Source organism: Gallinula chloropus (assembly GCF_964237585.1).
Source record: "Gallinula chloropus genome assembly, chromosome: 14".
In the NCBI taxonomy this organism is placed as follows: domain Eukaryota; kingdom Metazoa; phylum Chordata; class Aves; order Gruiformes; family Rallidae; genus Gallinula; species Gallinula chloropus.
The window spans coordinates 2,502,005-2,523,952 of NC_140099.1; the positions used below are offsets into that span (position 1 = coordinate 2,502,005).

General features: G+C 49.4%; 1 protein-coding gene across 1 annotated transcript; it reads left to right on the forward strand.

The window, feature by feature from the left end:
- Nucleotides 1–10,633: 10,633 nt before the first annotated feature.
- On the forward strand, nucleotides 10,634–21,712 carry DACT1 (dishevelled binding antagonist of beta catenin 1; the record flags this gene model as incomplete). The annotated part of the gene is made up of 4 exons (XM_084270457.1): nucleotides 10,634–10,975; nucleotides 13,172–13,304; nucleotides 14,872–15,027; nucleotides 18,752–21,712. The coding sequence occupies 4 exons, from the start codon at nucleotides 10,634–10,636 to the stop codon at nucleotides 20,608–20,610; spliced, it is 2,490 nt and encodes an 829-aa protein (XP_084126583.1). The 3' UTR covers nucleotides 20,611–21,712.
- Between the last annotated feature and the right edge of the window lie 236 nt (nucleotides 21,713–21,948).

Here is a 21,948-nt window from a genome sequence, read left to right on the forward strand (position 1 = left end):
ACTTGGAGAAGCTCTGCAAACCCTGCACAGTCCCAGGCTGAGCATCCGTGCTGAGCTGGTGCCTCAGTTTTGCATCTCAGTTAGGTGGAGTTGGGGAAGGTATCACCAATTTCAACCTTGCAGAGAAACGGGGTTTAACAGCTCCCTGCCTGCAGCTCAATCCCTTGAGCGAACCTAAGGAGAGATCAGAATGAGGTGCAAGCTGAAAAAATTCAGAACCCCATCCAAGATGTGAATGTGCCAGCACTTGGGTGTGTAGGTCTGGAGCTGGAGTCTGACTCACTTGCAAATAGGGACCCTTTGCAAAACATGGATCAAGGTTCAAATTCCTGTCCCTCCTCCAAAATGAAATAAAGGTTGAAGAAATTCTGAGAACTCGGTGTTTTGGTTCTGGGCCATCTAAGAGGGGTGAAGTATGTGCTTAAGTGCTTTGCTGAATAGGAAGAGACTTGAGCATGTGCTTAATGTTATTAAGTGCTTAGCTGTTTTTGTTGAATCAGGGCCCCTGGCTTTTAAAGTCAATACTAACCCCTTAGGCTGCATCTGAAAGGATTTGGAAAAGAAGTGGCATCCAGACACTGCTGGCTGTTTGACTGCTGAGCTCTGCATTCCCGGTTTGAAGGCTTGTTCCTCCAAACCTCCTCTCACTGCTACTCCAAATCATCTGAATGATGGTCCCTGGCCACCAGGTGATTACACAGGAGAGGATGGGGAGTTATGGATATTTAATGTGCACCCTGGCACATCTCCTGGAGAAGTTCAGCTGTCCTGCAGTTTCCATCGGTGGTCTCAAGCATGGTAATAGCAGGATGTCAAAGTGTGATGCAGTTTTGCTGTCCCAACTGAAGAGGCACACTGCAGGCTGCCTGATGTCCCCTTCTGGTGGTGTGTGCCCCTTGTAACCAGCTTCTCCGTGTTGCCAGGGCCCCTGAAGCCAGTTTGGGTCAAAGGAGTGGGTGAGCATGAGCTAAGCCTGCGGGTGACTTGGGTTGGGGAGTGATCACAGGAACACAGCTGGCTGATCCATCACCAGCAGCAGGGAACAGACAGTAGCTGCAGGCAGGGAACTTTTCAGCCAAGGTAGATGCTGCTGTAAAGGAGGCACCCCCAGATGTTTGCAACAAGAGGGTGGATATATACCTCATCCCCTGAACAGTGTTTTGGGAACACAAGAGCTGGGACTGGCAAGCAGTGTTGTGAGAGAAAGGAGACCCCAGAAAGAAGATGGGAAAATAGTGCCTTTTGCCTGCTTTACAGGTAAAAGGGTGTCTGTGACCAGGATGGAAATAGATGGAAAACTTATGCACAGATGAAAGGCTTGAAATGAAATACATTATGCATGAGACCAACAGTTGGAATCTGAAAGGCACTTGGAGGTAATAATCTGAAAAGCAGGAACAGATCTGGGCAGCAATTTCAGCCTATTGCAGAGGCACCAGAACAGTTACCAGAATCCAGGTTTCCTTTCAAAGGAAAGACAAAGTGTAAATTTCAGGACTGGATTGGTCTTCTCCAGATGCAGCTCTCCCACCCCTGTGTCCTCTCCCAGGTCTGGAGGGACAGGTGGGCTGGCTGCTGAGTCGGTCCCCAGGCAGGGCTTGTCCCACAACTAGCAGTCCCCTACGAGGGAGAGGCTTTGATTTGTGATGCCAACATCTTCTGAAATGAAGTAACTCCCCCAGTGCTGCCTTGCTGCTGCAGGCTGTTCCTCTAAAGGCATGTTCCTGTCTGCACATCCGATGCTCACCCAGCAAAGGGTAACACAGAGATGCAGCATGCCCTGCATCAACAGCTCAGCTCTGAGATTCAGATTAATGTTTTGGACCAATAATTTCTGGAAATTGAAATGCCATTCTTTTCTCCTGCAGGTTTGCAGATGCCCAGGTTGATAGAAAATGTGTTCTTCCAGGACAAAGCCTTCATTAAGGAAGATCAGAAAGTGGCATTTCTTCTCACACCAACATCGATAAGAAGCTCAATGCTAAAAAAGAAATGGTGGAACAATGAAAACAACAGAGATTCGGTACCAGTCAGGTCAGTTTGCACCTGAACTCAAAGCCTGCCTTTCATGTGGGGCAGCTTCTCAGCTCAGGTTTTAAGTTAAGGCTCAGAGACTGCCAGCAGGTCCCTCTGGAGCACTGACTGTTCCCATTCAGACCCTGCTGTTTACGTGTTGTGAGCTCCATGACTGCACACCTGACCTTCCAAGTTTTATGGGACTCACTGATGCAAAGCCTGGAGCCAGTGACATCCCCTTCCTCCAGGCACGTGCCTTAAGGCAACAGCAAGAGGTCGGTGTTCATTCTCCCTGGCACAGTGGGAAGGGCAAAGAGATTTATGTTGGGGGTTTTTGTTCGGTTTATTTAGTCATTTCTTGACCTGTTGTTATACAGTAGATGAGACAGACTCCTGTTAACCCTCTGAGTAAGGAAAACCATCAGAGACAACATGTGGAGATAAAGCTGAACCTTTTAGGTTAAGCTTTTAAAGCAAAATTAAGTTCTTAGATGCAAAGAATGGGAGGTTGAGATAGTGAGAGTGCTTGAGTACCACCTAGCAGACCCATACTACCACAGGGTCTCTTGACCCTTCTTCCTTTACAGGTGGCATGTCCTCATAAAGGTAGAGCCCAATGACAGAGCATAATAGACCTAATCTCTTCTCCTCTGCCACTGAGGTTTTAGTGACCTTGGTTGAGTCATTTAGCCCACCTCAGCTTGTCCATATCCAGAAGAAGGTTAAAAACCAGCTCATAAAACATGCTGCCCGGTGCAAACGGGGATCATGCAGGTTGCCTCTGATTCATAGTCAAGGGCCATTTTTCACTGGTTGTGGAGCTGATGTCAAGGGGCCTTTGCCCAAGTGAGCATCAGCAGAGACTGAATGAACTCCTTTAGAGGCTCTAGGGTTAGAGTGTTGGGGGGGGGGGGGGGGGGGGGAAGCAGAAGTCCTTGCTGCTGCTGTCAGATTGGTAGGAACTAAAACATGCTGTGGGCACAGTTAGATCTGGCTCAGCTTCCCACGGTGTGCAGGCAGGCTTGATTGGAAAGCTTTCCCATGGGCATGTCTGGGTACCCCCAAGGCTCCCAACAGGCAGCTTACTTCAGGCAAGGGGTCCCAAGGCCGACCAAAGAGTGTCACTGCAGCCAGCTCTGCCTTCCTCACAGGCACTCAGAGTGCAAACTGTACTGCAAATGATGTCCTTTCTTCTGGGAAGGGCTGAATCCTTCCAGCACCCACCCCTCTGGTGCTGGGTTGAATGCTGAGCCGTGGCTCTTTACGGATGCACGGTGAGGTAGGTGCAATGACCCAGCTAGCAGGGAAAGCACAAACCCTGTAAGCCTGTTTGGGACAGCACCTTTGGTCTGTGCTGTGTCACTATGGCTCTACCTTCACCACCCAGCAGGCATCAGCAGGCCAGGTAAGCCCTGTATGGGGGCTGGAATGGTGCTATGCTACTGCATGACAAGAGAGCTGTTGCTATATAATTAAGTAGCAATGTTGCCATGGTTTTGCGGTCTCCCCAAAGCAGAGCTGGCCCCAGCATTGCCTCTCTTGCCTCCCTCTTTCCTACCCCTACGTGGTTGTCACGTTGCTGCAGCACAGAGGAAAAAAGGAGGGTTGGGGGTGAGACCTGCTCTCTGCCCTTCCTCCTTTGGCAGAGAGCTGGGGCTGAGAGGGAAACACAGGTGGGTTTTGCTGGGGGAGCAGAGGGTCTTTGCAATGTGAAGGAGCAAAGGGGGGCTTAGCAGCATGTGTGATCCTCTGTGTAGCTGCCATGGGGAGGTGTCTGAAGGCTAGATTGGGGTATCGGTGATGGCAGGAGGAAGAGCGCTCTGTGTAGCCATGCACAGACATGCTGGGAGTCCTGCTCCTGGTGTGCTTCTCTAGGGCAGAGCGAGTGCTGAAGGCAAAGGGAGGGAAGGGAAGGCAGCCAGCAGTAAAGTGGGATCTGGCCTTTGCATGGACTGGCTGCCATTGGAACCTCTGTTAAAGTGGGACCAGAAGAACATGAGTTCAGTGCACTGTTGCCCCTTGGAGAGTCTCTATCCATCCTGATGTATCCATGCTTAACCTTCTGTCAGAGACATCTTATGATGAAGAAGCTTTCTCTTCCTAGGCTGTTCCAGCTCCTTCTGCTGAGAATTTTTCCCAGGCTGCCCACATCTCAAGCTGTGATTTAAGCCCATTGTTTCTATTCTTCCACTCCCACTGGCTGACTGTTGACAGTTTATTGGATATTCTTCTGCAAAGGCCATGCTGGTGAGGGCTGTTCCCAGCATGATGTGCTGAGATGAGCACTGGCAGCATGGGTACAAGAAGGCATTAAATTAAGCTGAAGACTGTGTCAGCAAACATTTCAAATGTAAATATGAAAACCAGGACAGGAGAAGAAAAGGAGCCAAAGTACAAGAACATCAGATGTGACATTATATTGTAAGTATGAATGAAAAGTAATTGCAGCAGAACTCAACTGACATAATCTTCTTGGTGATGAGGGAGATCTAAAAAAAAAGTGAGAAGGGAAGTGTCACTTGGAGCAGTCCAGCTCTGACTTCAGTTGCACAGTGTCCACGAGCCTGGGGAGGGAATGCAGCCCCTGTCAGTTAGCATTAGGACGTGATGTATTACGTGCCTTGCTTAAATGCTGGTCAAGTTTCTTTATAGTGAACAGTGTGGGGGTAGCTTCAAGCTCTGCTTCTTGTCAGCTGTGAACATCATGAGTGACACTGGTTTGTTCCACTCCACGTTCCCCCTCCCCTCTTTGTCCTTATCATACCTTCTCTTATCCTTAAAACAGAGGTAAAGGTGGCTCTGGTCTTGCCTGGCTTTCAACCCTTGCCATCCAATTCTCTCATGTCTCTTGCAATCTAGGGATTAGAAGCAAAGTTTGCATCTTCTTTGCCAGTTTGACACCCAGTGCCAGCAGGAGGTATTGTTTGGAGCAGCACTGTGGTACCTCGCTGGGCTCAGGGCTCCCCAGCTCCCCAGAGGTTCTGCAGTGCTCTGGCTCCTTTGCTAAGCAGACGTGGGCCTTTCATGGCTTTGGGGAGCACCACCCCTTCTGAGGCAGCAATGGGTAACTCAAACCCAGTCTTCTTCCTGGCTGCCTGTGGAAAGGAAGCGGATACATTTGTATGGCTCGTAGCCTGACAGGAGTGTCTGGAGAAGCAGTCTTCAGCATCCTCTTCCAAGGCCTCCTGGGTGACTTCTTATTTTGCAAACAGCCCATCCTTCCTTCCACATTCCCTCTGGATGGAGCTTTTAGCTGCAGGGTTTCCTACTCTTGTCTCTTCCTTCCCATGTACAGCTCTGCCTTCTCAGCTGTGCCGGTGCAACTGCTCACACTTGAAAGGGGATCACTGAAGTATCTGGGTTAACAACAAGCAATGCAAAGGTTTGTGAGGTTTCTTTAAACACAGGTTGGGGTATCAATCTGTTTTTCCAGCCATGGTCCCTGCACAGCTGATGGGACGATGGTGGGACAGAGGAATAGCCAAACACAGGAACTGCCCAAACTACCAGTCAGGAGCAGGGAAAGGGACAGCATAGCTGTCCTCCCTGGCCCCTGCTCTTGTACATCAGATCTGGGGAGTCAGCTCATTGCAGTGACCCCTGGAAAATGTCAGTCCCTTCACCTGACACATGGGCAGCAGCACAGGGGGTAAAGGAAAGTGGGACCGTGTCTTTTAATGTGAGACCAGTCAGATCACATCAGATCAGAGCAGGGGAAAACTGGCCCCTTGAGGGACCTTATCAAGTTGTCAGTTGTTCCTAATGCAGCAGTCATGAGCAGTTTTTGCCACAACAATACAAAGAGAGTCGTGTTTTGATAGGCTGGGCTAGGGCTTGTCATCTGAGTTTGTGTTGAAGATCCACGTTTCAGGAATTTGACCTCCACATCTTGTTGACAGCATGGAAACGTTTCAAAGCCAAACTCACACAGGGACAGGATCGTGGGCTGCAGAAGTCTGGGAAGAGAAAAAGACACACCAGAGGTATGCTGTGGTTACTTATCACCCAGAGAAATTGGCTTTGTTTGACAAAAAAGGGAAGCACTGCCAGGATATTTTGCTTCAGTTGAGGTTATTTGCTAGAACTGTTTGTGGTTAGTAATGAGCACAAGGTTCACTTGTAATAATAATGTAACCATGGTAACACGAGAACACAAACTGATGTCGGTCTGATTTGCTGATAAGATTTATACTCATATATTATCCAATGCAATTAAAAAATGCTTAGAAAATTAACATTAGAAGAGATTAAAATAAAGTATCGGAGGCACAGTGACAGCTGTGGGTCTGAAGCATAGTCCCCAAGTGGATGTTTCCAAGATAAGGTATCACCCTGCCTCTGATGGGCTGTGGAAGTAAGCAAGGAAAGCAACTGCTTTCCTCTTACAAACAGGGAATTGCAACCTTCCCCTTCATGTCTGCAATTTCCTGCACTCATTCTAGCCTGGCTGGTCAGAAATGAACCTAGGTAAAGTAACAAGTGTTAATTGGCCTCATTTAATCTAACCTGATCTTAATGATCAGCAGGGGTGGAAGAGGGAAAGATGACTGTATGCACTTGGATGTTGGGGTTTGCTCCCAGTGGGAAGGAATTGAGTGATGAGGTGGGAGTCAGAAACTCCCGTCCGTTGCCTACTCAGTTTGGATTCACTGCCCACCACGGCAGCCACGACTTTCTCAGGGCTCCTTTTATATCCTTCTATATTTCCTGTGAGCCCTGGCACAGGCTGCCCAGGGGGTGTGGAGTCTCCTTCTCTGGAGAGATTCCAGACCAGTCTGGACACCTCCCTGTGCGACCTGTCCTAGGGACCCTGCTTTGGCAGGGGGTTGGACCTGATGATCTCTGGAGGTCCCTTCCAACCCCCACGATCCTGTGATTCTGTGATCACCAGTGGCAGCCACCTGCTGTTTCTTCTCTTGTAAGCTCTGAGGGGCAGGGACTATCTCTTTATTCCCCGTACAGCGTCTCTACCACCTAATAATATAAATCAGAAGAGATGAGCCAGGATAATGATTAAAGATGAGCCATTTCATAACCGCCTCTGTACCAGACGGAATTACACCTCTCATAACATCCTAGCAACAGAGCTCCTTGATCACCATCTCTTCTCCCTCCCTGACTCCTTCCTTGCAGTTCCTATGTTCGAGTTTAGGATGGGGAATCTGGGATTATCTTTGTTTGGAGGATTTCAGTGGATCATCCCAGTGAAGGAAGAGCAACTTTATGAAGGAGTGTAAGAGCAAAGCCTTCAGCTGTTGCCAAAAGCTAGGAGAGGAATGAAAGACAGTTTCAGACTCAGATTTTATTTGATTTTTTAATGTGAGAGTGCTGTTACTTAGCCCTTGCTAAGAGTTTTGAGGTGTTTGGCTTGCTGAGATAGAAGCCTCCAAAGGCTGTCCAGTCAGAGCTAATCTGGGGATTTGGGCCTCCCTCTTATCTCAGACTAGTTTTTTGCTGGGGTGATCAACTGTGGTGTAACTGAGAGGGGAGAAACCAGTAATCTCTTGTTCCTTCTGTGCTTAAAATATCTGTCTTACACCTAGCAAAGGCACCCTTTCTCCATCATCTCACCTTATTTTCCTCCCACCTACGGATGGGCTTTTTCTCTTGCTGCTTATGGACTCTTTATTTTGTTGCTCTCTGAACAGACTGTATTTTATGCTCGTTCTCTCTCATCATTCTGCTGCCTTCAAACCTCTCCTTTCCGGGCTCTGCCTCCTGCAAAGTGTGCTACATGAGCTACACTCTGCTGAGCTGCACACTAGTTCTTGAACAGTCTTCTCTGGCCTTCCCCTCCCTCATGATGTCTTAGGTCATCTCTTCTTTTCCTTCTATTACTCCCATAATTTGACATTTCTAGCTGGCTGCTCACTCACACATCTCCCATGCTGTCCAGCCTCCTAATTCCCACTGCCTCTCTGGCACACCTTATTATTCCTTCATCTCTGGGGTGAAACCCGAGTTCCTCACCATCAGACTCCCCTTCCCCTCCTCCTTGCAGATCCCAGGCGTGCAGCAAGGCTGGGTTGGTGGAAGCTGCATTCTCCTCTCCACGTGACACAGGCAGTTGATTGTTTTGGCAGTTCTTGTGTTTCTTTTCTTTCCTGGAACCGATGCATTGCAAAGGTTGAGCACAGAAATGTTGGCAGGGAGACGGGCAGCATCTTATACTCTTCAGAGTGGAAGGAGGTGACTTGGGAAGGAGGAATCGGACTGAAATCTACCAAATGATAAGTGGGAAGATAAATACACCTGAACAGTAAGACAGATTTACACCTGAGCATTAAGATAGATTTTATTTAGTGCTGTAATTTATTTTTGAAGCATCATCTACATTGCACAGTGTGCAACAGGACAGAAAGAGTTGAAATAGCTTTGCATAAATATTGCATGAAGCTTTGTATACAAATGCACACAAGGCACAAAGCTGCATGCAAAATCTGGCTGGAAAAGGTGAAGGAAAATGTGGGAGCTCTTTGCTTCCCTATCTGGAGAGCTTCTGGTACCCACTTGGGAAGGTAACTCTGTGTTGCAACACAGCTTTCAGCATAAACATGCTTGGAGGGTGCTGCATGCCAAGCTCCACACAGGAGACAAAGCCATGGAGCAGGTTTTTGCGTCAGCAGTGGTGGCCTGTATGTTGTGGGGCAGAGGCAGAACCTACTTCTGGGCGTTTCCTGGGCCCAGATACATAACATGAGTTGATAGATAATGGTCCAGTCTGGGACTTGGGTTGTTTCCTGTTTTGCACAGCGACCTCAGTCAATCTTTTGCCCTTGGGGCATCCCTTGTCCTTTCAGTGTTTGTCACTTCTCTCTCTGGATGCAATTTCATGGTCTCTTGAATCTGGCAGGAGTGATGTGCTCCCCAAAGAAGTGGCCCTGCCTTCTCTGGCTCCTTATTCCTGTGCTTCCTCATCTCTCTGTCTACAGCAGCAGCAGGCACAGCGTGGCAGGCAGGGATTCACTGAGCAGTACAGCTGTACAGAGGTCCTGCCATCCACACTGTCTGTACTTTAAGGCTGTTACTTTGAGCTAGTTGTGTTCTCCTCCCGCAGACCACATGTCAATTAATGAGCATCCATTAGTGGTTGGAGTGCTTTAGGTGTGCTCGCTTCCTCTGCTTTGGTTTTACCCTAAACCAGCTCAGTTCATTTGTTCTCAAATCCCCCTGTGATGTGAATCAAAGCGTGGTAAACTGGAATGATCTAGAGACCTGGTTCAAAAAGGCTCTGCTAATCCAGATTTGAATATTAACATGGATGCACCATGCTGACACGGCTGTGTGCTGAGCCAGCTCTGGGGGGAATTCGAAAGCAGAAGGAAATGGAGCTAGGTTTAGCTCTGACCATCCTCTGAGCTGACACGTGTGGCCTCACCTACACTTGGGACAGCATTTGAGAGGGGTGGAGGGCTGGTTATAAGCTGCAGGAGGAAAGTGGATCTGCTTTTTAGAAAGCACTTTACATTGTGATGTAATGATGTGTCAGCTGCGGGCTCTGGGAACAAGGACCGACACCTACATCAGATAAAGTAGGGGTATGGCTTGTCACTGCAATGTAGTGCCTGCCTCGGACAGCATGGGAGTGGGGAGACCAATTTCATCTGAGCCCTTTCAGTCTCACAACCACTCATAATCTTCTGAGGAGCGGAGGGAGAGCAGGAAAGAGCATTTCATTATGCTCGTGCCTGTGACAGCCGCTGTACGGCAGCTCACGTCTTTCCAAACAGACCCCATATTGTGCAGGGCTCCCTCAATGCTTTCTTCTTCCTCTTCCATTCTCTCCCCTCAGAACACGCCTGGAACTCAGTTTTTGCTCTATTTTGATACTAACATTTTTCTTTCATTTTTTTTCCCCCTTTTCCTTTGGCATCTGCATTCCCCCCTCCCTCTTTCCACAGCGTGCCCACTGGAAACCTAATTGCAGGTCCCTCGCTGCAATTAGCCTACACGCTGTTACGAAGTTCACTTCATTACGGGTTTTTTTTGGCTAGTTGACTCCAACGGGCTTTGAAGCAGCACCTCGCGGGGGCTTTGACCCTCGCGCCTCGGCCAGCGCCCTGGCGCAAGGGCTGCCATCCTCTCCTGGGCTTCCCACCTTTCCCTACCCACTCCTTACACCCTCACGCCTCCGTGTCCGGATGTTTCGTCCCCAGACGCATCATTCCTGCTGCCGTTTCAGACACGCGGCGCTGCCTGAGCAACACTGGCCCGGGACTGCACCGTGCGTGTGGCTCCAGAGGTGGCAGCCGGAGTTTTGGGAGAGGTCAGCGGGTAGCACCCCCGCGTACCCCACCTCCCCGCATCCCGCCGGGCTCGGCGCGGGGCGGGGGGGTGTGGGGGGACGACGGAGGAGCGGAGCGGGAGGAGAAGGAGGAGGAAGGGACCGCGGGCGTGGAGCCGCCGCCGGGCGGGGAGGGAAGGAGGGAAGGAGGGAGGGGAGGCGGGCGCGGGGCGGCGGTGGGCGGGAGCGGGGCGGCGGCAGCCGGGGAGGGAGCCGGGCGCCCCGCGGCCCATTCGCGACCGGCGGCGGCGGCGACGGAGGCAGCGAGGCGCTCGGCGGCGCTTGGCCCCCCGCGGGCAGGGCCTGTCAGCGGCGGCCGCCCCCTCCCCTGCCATGAAGGCGAGCCCCGCGGCAGCCGCCGCCGCGGCGGCGGGGCCGGGGCAAGCGGGGGCGCCGCGGGATCCCGATGCGCGCTGGCGGGAGAAGGGCGAAGCGGAGGCGGAGCGGCAGCGCACCCGGGAGCGGCTGGAGGCCACGCTGGCCGGGCTGGGCGAGCTGGAGTACCTGAGGCAGCGGCAGGAGCTGCTGGTGAAGAGTCTCCTGCTGCGGCGGCCGGCGGGCGCGGTGCCCGGAGCGCAGGGCGGGCGCGGGGAACCGCCGGGCGAGGGGCCGCCGCCGCGCAGCCTGGAGGAGAAGTTCCTGGAGGAGAACATCCTCCTCCTGCGGAGGCAGCTGGTGAGCGGGGGGCGGCCGGGGCTGCGTGTGTGTGTGGTGGTGGTGGGGAGATGCGGGCGTGTGCGGCCGGGGGATGCGCTCCTGCCGCGGTGTGACCCGCGCGTTGGCTCCCCGCGGAGGAGCGGTGAAGGGGCTGGGGGGGTGTGGAGAGCGGCCGCGGCGCTGCAAGGGGAACATCCCCCTGCCGCTGTCACGCCGGCACCGCGTCCCGTCCGCCCGCCCGGGCGCGCAGGTGAAGCGGCGAGGAGCAAGCGGCGTCTGCCTGCCGGGGGGGACGGGCCTGCGGGGCTCTGGGCGACACGGCGACAAAATCGGAGGCGGCCGGATTTGAGAGGCGTTTTGCTCGTGTAGCCGCACGGTTGCCCGTGGGTTTCCAGAGCCAGGCTGGCGGTCCAACTTCCATTCAAGGCAAGAAGAGGCGCTGCCGTTGCCTTGAATGGAAGTTGGGAGCGAGCTCCCGAGTCGCAGCCCCGAGAGGATGTAACGAGCGCTCCGGCACGGGCGGGATCAGGCCCCTTAAAATAAGGGATGCTTTTGTTGAAGGACGCGCTTTGTAGCTGGTGTGGGAAGCGATGGAGGGCGGCATGAAGCGGCAGATCATTTTTCAATGAAAATAGCGTACAGCTGTGCCTGGCGGTCTTTGTGCACGGCTCAGCATTTGCTTTCACCCAGGGAGAAGTTAGACTGCGTGATTTATTTGTCTGATCTCTTCTTTTCCCCAACCCCCTTCCCCCCCCCCCCTTTTCTTGTTAGCCTTTCGGTTTAGTTAATTTAGGATTATTAAATTTTATGACGGTATTTTTTTATTCTGCTGAGAAGGGGGTGGCTGCCGAGGAGCCGTAGTGAAGGACCAGGCAATCATTCCTCAAAGAAAGAAAGAAACCCCCTCCCCAAAAAAACAACCCGGGGGATTTGTGGTAGCACTTTAATTTGTGCACTTGACATTGCAGATTGGAACCAGATGCGGTGGGTGCTGGCGGGGGGCGGGGGCGCTGGTGGCAGTAGGTGGCGCAGTGAGTCACCGCTTGAACCCATCACCTCGGCCAGCCTGGCTTCCAGCCGGCTGCCGGCGGAAATCGTGTGGGGGAGAGGAGGACTCGAGATCTCTCTCCCCTTTGGTTCTCCGAGGATGGTGTTCCATGCCAGCACATCTTCAAACGGCCTCGCTAATATACTCTTAGTGTTCGCGCTCCCTTCGCCCGAGGACTGCCTCGCCCCAGGGGAAAGGTTGTCCTGGGTTTAATGGGTTTAGGAGTAGTCCGGCTCTGAGCATCAAAAGCCTTTGCCACGAGCGGATCGGAGCACCGTTGGGTGCCGATCAAGGGATGCTTGAAAAAAAAAGAGATAAACCTTCCTCCTGCCTCTCCTACTTTCCCCAAAGCCAAAACAATTAAAGAGTATGAAGCCAAGCAGTTGATGGATAAGCAACATTACAATGCACACAGGGAGACTGATGGTGTTGACCGTGGGTTAATGAGTGCCTTACAGAATCGTTTCTTGCTCCTTTGATGCCATCAAATTACCTTCATAAATAGCCTTAAAATTCATCTCACAGCAATTTTTATACAGCTATAATGGGAGAAGAGGCAGAATTGCTCTTCCTTCCTGCTGCACCACAAAAGTAATAACAGGGCCATGATCCCAGCCCTGGGAATCTCGCTGTCTGTGGGGTAGACTACAAGCTCATAATGCGCAGCAGAACAAGGCGGTTCCAACACTTCCAGGCACTTGTTGGCAGAGCTGTTTCTTCCCATTGTGTGAACAGATGTGATCTTTGACTAGCATCACTGTGGTGGTGAACAGGGTCCCCTATTACACTGGAAAAGCTGTCCTTTCACCGAAACAGCCCGCTTCACGTGCGCAGGTCTGGTTTTGCCATGTCACACAATACAGCTTTGTTGTCACAGCTGTGCCCCTGCAAAGGAGTGCTTTGCCAACATGGTGTGTTGGTCTTCCTAAATTGTGGAGCGTGATCCTTATGTAGGACTGGCTGGAAGAGGCTGGAATGAAGTGCCTGCATAATTCTTTGGTTAAATATTTATCCAGAGCGTCTGTCAAGAATTTCAGAGCTTTGTTCTGATTTGCTCTGGTATAAAAGAATACTGACAAGGTATTTCCAGGATGCTCAGGTGGAGGAGGCTGATTGTCTTTGGAGGCCCTTCTGAAGGAGCTGATGTTTGTTGTCTTATTTTCCAGAACTGCTTGAGGAGAAGGGATGCTGGCCTGCTAAATCAGTTACAAGAGCTAGATAAGCAAATAAGCGACCTCCGCCTGGACGTGGAGAAAACAACGGATGAGCACCTTGAGACAGACAGTCGTCCAAGTTCAGGTAAGGCCAATGCTTAGCAAAATGAAGCCTCCCTTGGGACCTGGAATTAAACTGATGGTAGTTTCCAGTTTGAATGTCTATAGCATGTTCACACTGATAATTAACGCCTAGTTCACCTACCACTGCAAACGCTGCTGTGTGTAGACACTGTGTTCAGAGGAGCATTTCAAACTCAGATTCTTAACATGTGGGGCTCTTTTTTTTTTTTTTCCCAAGGCCACTCAGAAATTAGTTCAAAAAGTTCTAAATCTCCTGCATGTTAGGACAGAGGCTGCAGGAAAAATGGTAAAATAAAGTATCACTAGCAGGAGGAATATGTCAAAATTGCTTTTACAGCCAGAAAGGAAGATTGAATCAAACAATATGATCCCCCATATATTGAATCTCATCCTATTCTAACTGTGGGGAAGCCAGTATTTCACTCTGGTGAACATTTCCTAGAGGCATCTAGACTTGTTCTGAAGACACTAACACGTGGTAAACTGATAAAAGCACTGCTGATTCCTAATCTGAATTGGACTTGTTCCAGCACTGATTCTGCTTTTTTGAGATAGTTTTCCCCCATGGATGAAGGTCTTTTCTTGTACCCAGGTTTTTTTCCTCTTGGAGGTGCTAGACAGCATAATTCCTGACTTTTTTTGATGAGCTAAACAGGTCAAGTTCATTAAGTCATTTGTTTTAAGGCATTTTTCCAAGATCTTAAATAGCTTTATGGCCCCTTTCCAATTGTTTAGCTTTGGTTTAAGCATGCTGGAGTCAAGGACTAGGCACACCACTCCAATGTCTTTCTTTCCAGCACCGTATAGACTGCTGAAGTCATTTCCCTACTGCTATTCATTAGTCTCTTTGTACGTCCAACAATCTCATTAGCTTTTTCTGCCATATCATTAAGCTTGATTGAGCTGCTTTTCCATGCTGACTAAGTCCTTTTCAGGATTGTTGTTTTCCAGGATGCATCCCCATTCTGTAGACATGCCCTGCATTCCTTATTCATAATTGTAAAAGTTCAGCTTTGATTATGGTATGTCAGACTTTCCTTGAGTAGTCCCAATGTAGCAGGAAATTACACTGCACATTATCTACTGTTTTTCTCCTTTCATGTCATCCACAAATAATGTATTTATCTCCAGAACTTTGAAAAAAATAATGGAAACTGCTGGGCCCAACACTTGGTAAAAATTTGGTAGTCAGGTAATAGCTGGAGAGTCTGTTTTGGGAGTATTAAATGAGCCAGCTCTCAAACACAGCCTGGATCCTTCTTGCTAAAACCTGAAAAACCCTGTAAAGATTAAAAAAAACCCCAACCAAAGGTTAAAAAAAAAAGAAAAAGTGCAAAATTTCAGGTCTGCTTTTGTACCATTAAGTACTTTACTTTTAAACAGGATCCTTAGTAGCAATAAGGTTACTACTAAGTCGTGCACTGGTTTTGGGGTGACTGAATGAAAGCCCATAACTAATTGCAGTAGATGAAGCCAACATAAACATGAGCTCAACTGCCTTTCTAGGGACACAAATGGTAACTTTGTGTAGATGTAACTAATATAAATCCAAACTCTTATTTTTGTAGGGTTTTATGAGCTGAGTGATGGAGCTTCTGGATCGCTCTCCAATTCATCTAACTCTGTCTTCAGTGAGTGTTTATCCAGTTGCCATTCTAGCACTTGCTTTTGCAGCCCTTTGGAGGCAACACTGAATATCTCAGATGGACGCCCTAAATCTGCAGGTATAGTAAAAGCAGGTCGAATGCATCATGCTCCAGGAGGTGGCTTTGGCTTTGGAAATACTGCCTCAGGAGTATCTGGGTTGGATTAACCCTTCTTCTTTTCATTTGACGTACTGTGCTCGGAAAAGATTCCAGTGCCTATCACGTACATGGGTCAGGAAACAGGACTGGTTGCTCTCCACTAGTCCAGGCTTAGTCCATGTGAAAATGTCACTCTAAAGGCATGAAAACAACGTGAAAACATGACAGCTGCTGTACCCAGTAGAGGGCAGTGGTACCTATACACATAAACACATTACTTGGCTAATTTCTCATGGTTTTCTTTAGAAAAACATCTTTACTGAATAGCAGTAATGGAAGATACCTCAACAGCTGTGTTCCTCAGCAAAGTGACAGAGCAAGTTGCTAGGTACAGGCTTTAGGAGGTTAGGGTACACGTCAGTCTGTTTGTAGCAGTTGTATTGTCAGTTCAGATGGTCACAGTGAGGTGTGTGCTGCATTTATGAAGTGTGTCTACACAAACAGACATCATGAACAGGGAGAAAGCGTTCTGTCTCTTTGGCAGAGACCTGTTGAATTGGGGAACTGCTGACCTGTCAGCCTCACCTCTGTGCCTGGGAAGATCATGGAACAGATCCTCCTAGAAGCTTTGCTAAGGCACAGGGAGGTTTGAGACAGTGAGCATGGTTTCACTGGGGGGCAGGTCCTGCCTGACTAACCTGGTAGCTTTTTATCATGGGGTGACTGCATTGGTGTACACAGGAAGGGCAGTGGATGTAATCTGTCTGGACTGCTGCAAAGCCTTTGAGACAGTCTCCCACAGCATCCTGCTCTCTAAACTGGAGAGATACAGATTTGATGAGTGGACTGTACAGTGGATAAGGAATTGATTGGATGGTCACATCCAGAGAGCAGTTGTTAAAGGCTCAGTGTCCCGATGGAGAGATGTGACATGTGGTGTCCCTCAGGGCTCTGGACTGGGACTGGTATTATTTAATATCTTCATCAGTGGCATTGACGATGAGGTTCAGTGCACCCTCAGCACATTTGCAGATGGTACCAAGCTGAGTGGTGTACTTGACAAGCTGGAAGGACAGGATGTCATCCAGAAGGACCTGGAGAGACTGGAGAACTGGGCCCATGTGAACCTCATGAGGCTCAACAAGAACAAGTGCAAGGTCCTGCATGTGAGTCGGGGCAATCCTCATCATCAATACAGGCTGGGAGATGATGTGCTAGAGAGCAGCTCTGCAGAGAAGGACTTAGTGGTGCTGGTGGATGAGAAGCTCGACATGAGCCAACAATGCATGCTCACAGCCCAGAAGGCCAATTGTATTCTGGGCTGCATCAAAAGGAGCATGGCCAGCAGGACAAAGGAGGTGATTCTGCCCCTCTACTCTGCTCTCTTGAGACCTCACCTAGAGTACTGTGTCCTGTTCTGGAGTCCCAAATATAAGAAGGGCAAGGACCTGTTGGAATGGGTCATGGAGGAGGGCCATAAAGATGGTTAGAGGGCTGGAGCACATCTACTATGAAGATGGGCTGAGAGAGTTGGGGTTGTTCAGCCTGGAGAAGAGAAGGCTCTGAGGAGATCTTATACTGGCCTTCCAGTACCTGAAGGGGCTACAGGAAAGCTGGAGAGAGACTTTTCAGAAGGGCATGTAGCAATTGGACGAGGGGGGATGGTTTTAAATTGGAAGGGGATAGATTTAGATTGGACATTAGGAAGAAATTCTTCACTCTGAGGGTGTTGAGACACTGGCATGGGGTGCCCAGGGAGGTGCTGGCTGCCCCCTCCCTGACAGTGTTCAAGGCTGGGTTGGATGGGGCTTTGAGCAGCCTGGACTAGTGAGAGGTGTCCCTGCCCATGGCAGGGGGTTGGACTTGATGATCTTTAAGGTCTCTTCCAACCTGAACCATTCTGTGATTCTAGGATTCTGTACTTTCCCCTGGCACTGGGTGAAGATGCAAGGCTTAATGAGTGGGATGGTTAAATAGGAAGGGCTTCTCTGTCAGACAGACACTTCAGTAGGACTTTTGTGATCAAGCAGTACTGGTTGCAGACATGCTCATGCTCTGCCTTGGTTCATTCTGGGATGAGCCCACTATACAGGATGCTTCTACCCACACCATTTCCATTTTCCTTTCTGCTCTTTAAAGTTAACTTAGAGTGATTTGTTGTGAATCAAGGGCAAAGTAATTCACATTCTTCTAAATCTGCCTGAAGTGGGGAAATACAACCAGGGATACATTCATTCTGAGGAGCTGAGAAGTCCCCTAAGTTATCTTTTGATATCTTTTGAGGTAATTTAATGCTCCCTGTGGTAAGGTATATGTGATCTTGATCAGCCACACATAAAAAGAAGGATTCTCAGCAGATTGCACTGGTGGTTGTTGTGGGTTTTTTTTCTGTACACACCACAAAAACCTAAACCAAATGAATTATACTCACTTTTAGAGCTGAAAATTCACAAACTGACATGCTTCAAAGAAGTCTTTCTGGCAACATTTCCTGACTCTGACCTGGAATTTAGGAAATGTGGGAAAACTGTGAGGTGATCTGGAGGAAGCTCCTGCTCCTAACTTCCCTATTCTACTTCTCCTGCCCATACAGGAACATCATCTCTATCAGCTAATTTCATCAAAGTCTGTGAGACCTCTTTTGAAATAAGCTGTAGATAAGTGATGAGCACCGAGCATTCAAATTTAAGTACCCTGGCTGAAGTTTCTAGCCCAAGGGTAGAAAACAGGACTGACTGTGATCTAGAAGGATTGTTTAGACTGTACTGTACCCCTACATTGAGACTGTACCCCTACCCAAGAAGACAAGGGCATCATAAGCTTAAGAAAATAATAATAATCTTAGGTGCTTGGATTGAAGCCCTGCTCCTAAAATCACTTACCTCCCAAGTGCCTTAGCCATTAAATCTGACTCATGCCTCTTGAAACGCACTGGATTTCTCTTACAGAACTCTCTTTGCAGAGCCAAGGCTCGGATGTCAGCTGGATTGACCTGCACTCCTTGTACTGGTGTGGAAAGATGAGCTTGTTTCCTGTTCTCAGACCCTTTATTGATCAAAAGAAACATCTGTTATTATTATTGTAAGCATTATTATAGAAGAATAATGATGATAGTAATTATAATAATAATAACAGTGAAATTAAATCTGGATTTTTTTTTTTTTGGACCCAACATATACTTGAAAAAATCTGGAAGTGAAATTTATCAATAAGCTAACAGCAATAATTGGTCTGTGTTTGTTTGTTTCCCTTTGGATTTTGCAGAGTCAGTTATAAAATTCATACATGCTGAGGCCTGCAGTGAGTTTTACAGGTGACTGTGTAACACTTAAACATAAGAGACCCTTATGGATTTCTGTGTGGCTTGGAATCAAAATAGGAAGCTCTTAGCAAATCAGGCACAGGTTTGAAATCAAAGCAAATGTTCTGATTAGGGCTGTGATTTTTATTTTCTTAACCACGTGGCCATATTGGGGCAGATCCTGCATAGATGCAGGTACAGAGGGACCCACAGAGAAGTAGTGCTGCTTTACTAGCGCTTAAAGGGCATCCCTGGTTGCAAGGCTTCTCTTCCCTGAACAGCACTGGTGTTGTGTAAACACTGCCTCATATGCATATGTGGGACCAGAGTCCTTTATGGCACGTAGAAAACAGCAGGACTATCCCTGGTAGGCTCTCTAAACTCTTCTAAAATGCCTTTCAGATCTCATAGGCTGGATGGACTATAATAAGGAAGGCCAGCATGAGGACCAGACCGCAGGCTCTGTCTGTCGCTCTTTGTCCACACCGCACTCAAACTCCCTCGATGTCGTTGCAGATGTACATCCAAAGTACCAGTGTGATCTGGTGTCTAAAAACGGGAGCGACGTCTACCGGTACCCCAGCCCACTCCACGCAGTAGCTGTGCAGAGCCCTATGTTCCTTCTCCCTGTGACTGAAACCCCCCAGCGAGAAGAGGAGAGGCTTGGTTGTGACATGAGCGACCTCTGTGCCGGCTCTGAAACGGACTCAGGAAAATCCACCAACGCCTTTCTCCCACAGAGCTCCTGGCCAGCACCATGCCCTTCCACCACCAAGAGGATAGATGGTTACATCTTAAGCCTAGTTCAGAAAAAGACTCACGCGGTAAGGACTAACAAACCAAGGACGAGTCTCAACGCTGATCCCACCAAAGGCATCTTGAGGCACGGGAGCATGTGCGTCAGGCAGCCGTCAGGGGTAGTGGCTCATGGTAATGTCATCAACCTGAAGAGTTCCAAGCAAGCGTGCGTGCCTTCTGGTGGGAGCGCTGCTCCAGACCATACAGCGCCCTCTCCGTTAAAGCAAAGGCCGAGGGAGCCGGCCGGCGAGCAGCTGGAGAGTAGGAAGGCAGCTTTGCCGGCAGCTTTCCCGACTGGTGCGGTGAGCGAACTTCAGAGCAAGCACCTGCCACGGGGCGTCAAACCAGCACCTCCGGAGCTCAACCGCAGTGCAGTGGCTGCAGTGGGGGACGTCCCCAAGGAGAACGGCCAGCTCTTTGCCGCCTCTCCCAAAGAGAGCCCTGGGAAGACCGTGGTGCTGCAGCCGGAGAACAGGGTCAGCCAGCCTCCCAAAAAAATCCTGCTGAAGAGCAGCTTGCAGGCGGCTCGATCCTCGTCGCCTGCTGTCGAGGAGAGGCCTGCGCTGGATTTCAAAAGCGAAGGCTCTTCCTCCCAGAGCCTGGATGATGGCTTGCTGGTGAACGCCCAGTACATACCCGCCCAGCAGCAAAGCGTCAAGCTTCACAAAGGCACCCGAAACGTCAAGATTTTGAAAAGCTCTGCTCTGAAACACAGGCCCCACCTTGCCAACGGGGTGGAAAACGCTTCGCAGACCTTGCGGGAGAAAACCAAGGCGTCGGGGAAGAAGTGCCGCTTTCCTGATGAGTTGGATACAAATAAGAAACTGAAAAAGCCCTCCTCGCGGGGGAAGAGAGGCAGCGGCCCGCAGCCCGAGTCGGGCCTCCAGAGTCGGCAGCCTGGCCTGCACAGATCCGCCATCCGCTCCCACGGGCATGGCCGAGAGGTTGTGGTGGCCAAGCCTAAGCACAAGCGGGCCGACTACCGCCGGTGGAAGTCGTCGGCGGAGATTTCTTACGAGGAGGCCCTACGGAGGGCGAGGAGGAACCGGCGGGAAGGTGTGGGGGTCTACTCACAAGTCCCGCTGCCCTACGTCAGCCCTTACGCCTACGTGGCCAGCGACTCGGAGTACTCGGCGGAGTGCGAGTCCTTGTTCCACTCCACCGTAGTGGACACGAGCGAGGACGAGCAGAGCAACTACACGACGAACTGCTTTGGAGACAGCGAGTCCAGCCTGAGCGAGGTGGAGTTCGTAGGGGAGAGCACGACCACCAGTGACTCTGATGAGAGCGGGGGCCTTATTTGGTCTCAGTTTGTCCAGACGCTCCCCATCCAGACGGTGACGGCGCCGGAGCTGCATGAAAACGCGGCGAAGGCGTTTGTCAAAATCAAAGCCTCTCACAACCTTAAGAAGAAAATCCTTCGCTTTCGGTCGGGCTCCCTGAAGCTCATGACAACCGTTTAGGGAGGTGACTGGGTGGAATGTATCTGTTTCTGCTTTTGGAAGCAAGGTGCTTTTGTGTACATATTTCCACAGATTTTTTTTTTTTAAAAATACAAATATTTAAAACTTAAGGTAAATTATGTCACTTGTCTTCAGAAATTGGGTGGATACTAGTGCCTTTCACGTGGAAATAAAAGACCATTATACTCATTTAAAAAAAAGAAAAGAGCAACAAACATAACACTGCCATTACAGCAGTGAACAGCCTCCAGTGCACGGTATCAGAAGGCATTCAAAAAAAGGCTGATGTTTCCAGGAATGGATTTTCCTTGCCTAGTTTTTCCAGTTCTGGATCTTTATACAGGATATTGTCAGCTTAAGGTCCTAAGTTTTTAGAGGCTGAGGGGGAGGGAGTGCGGGTGGTCTTTGTGGTTTTGCTTGTCCCTTTCTGCTGCTCCTGTTGCCATGTCTTGAACTTTTTCCTCCTGGGTTTTTGTTTGTTTTCTTTTATGTTTTCTCTTTTTGTGTGACTCTTTTCTTGAAACTCACCCTTATCCTCCCCCAACCTTCCCCCACCAGGAAAGGGCTCCTGTTCACTGTTTCCAAGGTTAAGTCGCCTTCTCTGGAGTGCACTCTGCTCTGATCTCCTGGGAGTCCTGCTGCATATGGCAGTGGTGTTGAGAGTAAACTGTTGGAGCAGCTGGCCGAGGCTTAGTAACTTCAGTATATTGTGTAAAACTGCTTTTGAAAAAGAAGAAAAAAAAAAAGCCCATATGCATGTCACGTGCATGAGTATCAGTAGTTTTAATATTCCTGTTGATGTCCAATTTACTGTACATCATCAATGGCTGTTTTTATATCTATAACATTGTGTAAATTAATATAACACATCATATGCTGTAATAAACAGTCTGTTTTAATACTTTTTTTAAAGTTTGTTCCGTTGGTGCAGACTTGGTGAATGGTTTTATATTGGCATTGTCACCTCTTAGATCTGTCTCTTGGATGTGACCTGTTAATGTCGCCTGCATTTAGCCAGGCTGGAAAGGGAGCGAGTTTTAAATGCTGCTGTGGATGTGCCTGGTGCTTTGAGGGAACTGGATTGTCATGGCTCCTCTTGTTCTTCCCATAACCTGCATCTTTTTAAGGGCAAGGTGGGATTTAGGAGCTCAGAAGCATCTTTAGGTTGTTGCTTTATGGGCAGCTCATGTTGCGGGGCAGATGGAAATGTAATATTAATCCTGTCAGGCTGCGTGCACGCTTTGGTAGGTACAACACAGGGGCAGATGGTAAGTTTCTGTAACCAAATAGATCAACAGGTGTCCCTCTGAAATGTCCAGTTAATGAATCCCCAAGAGC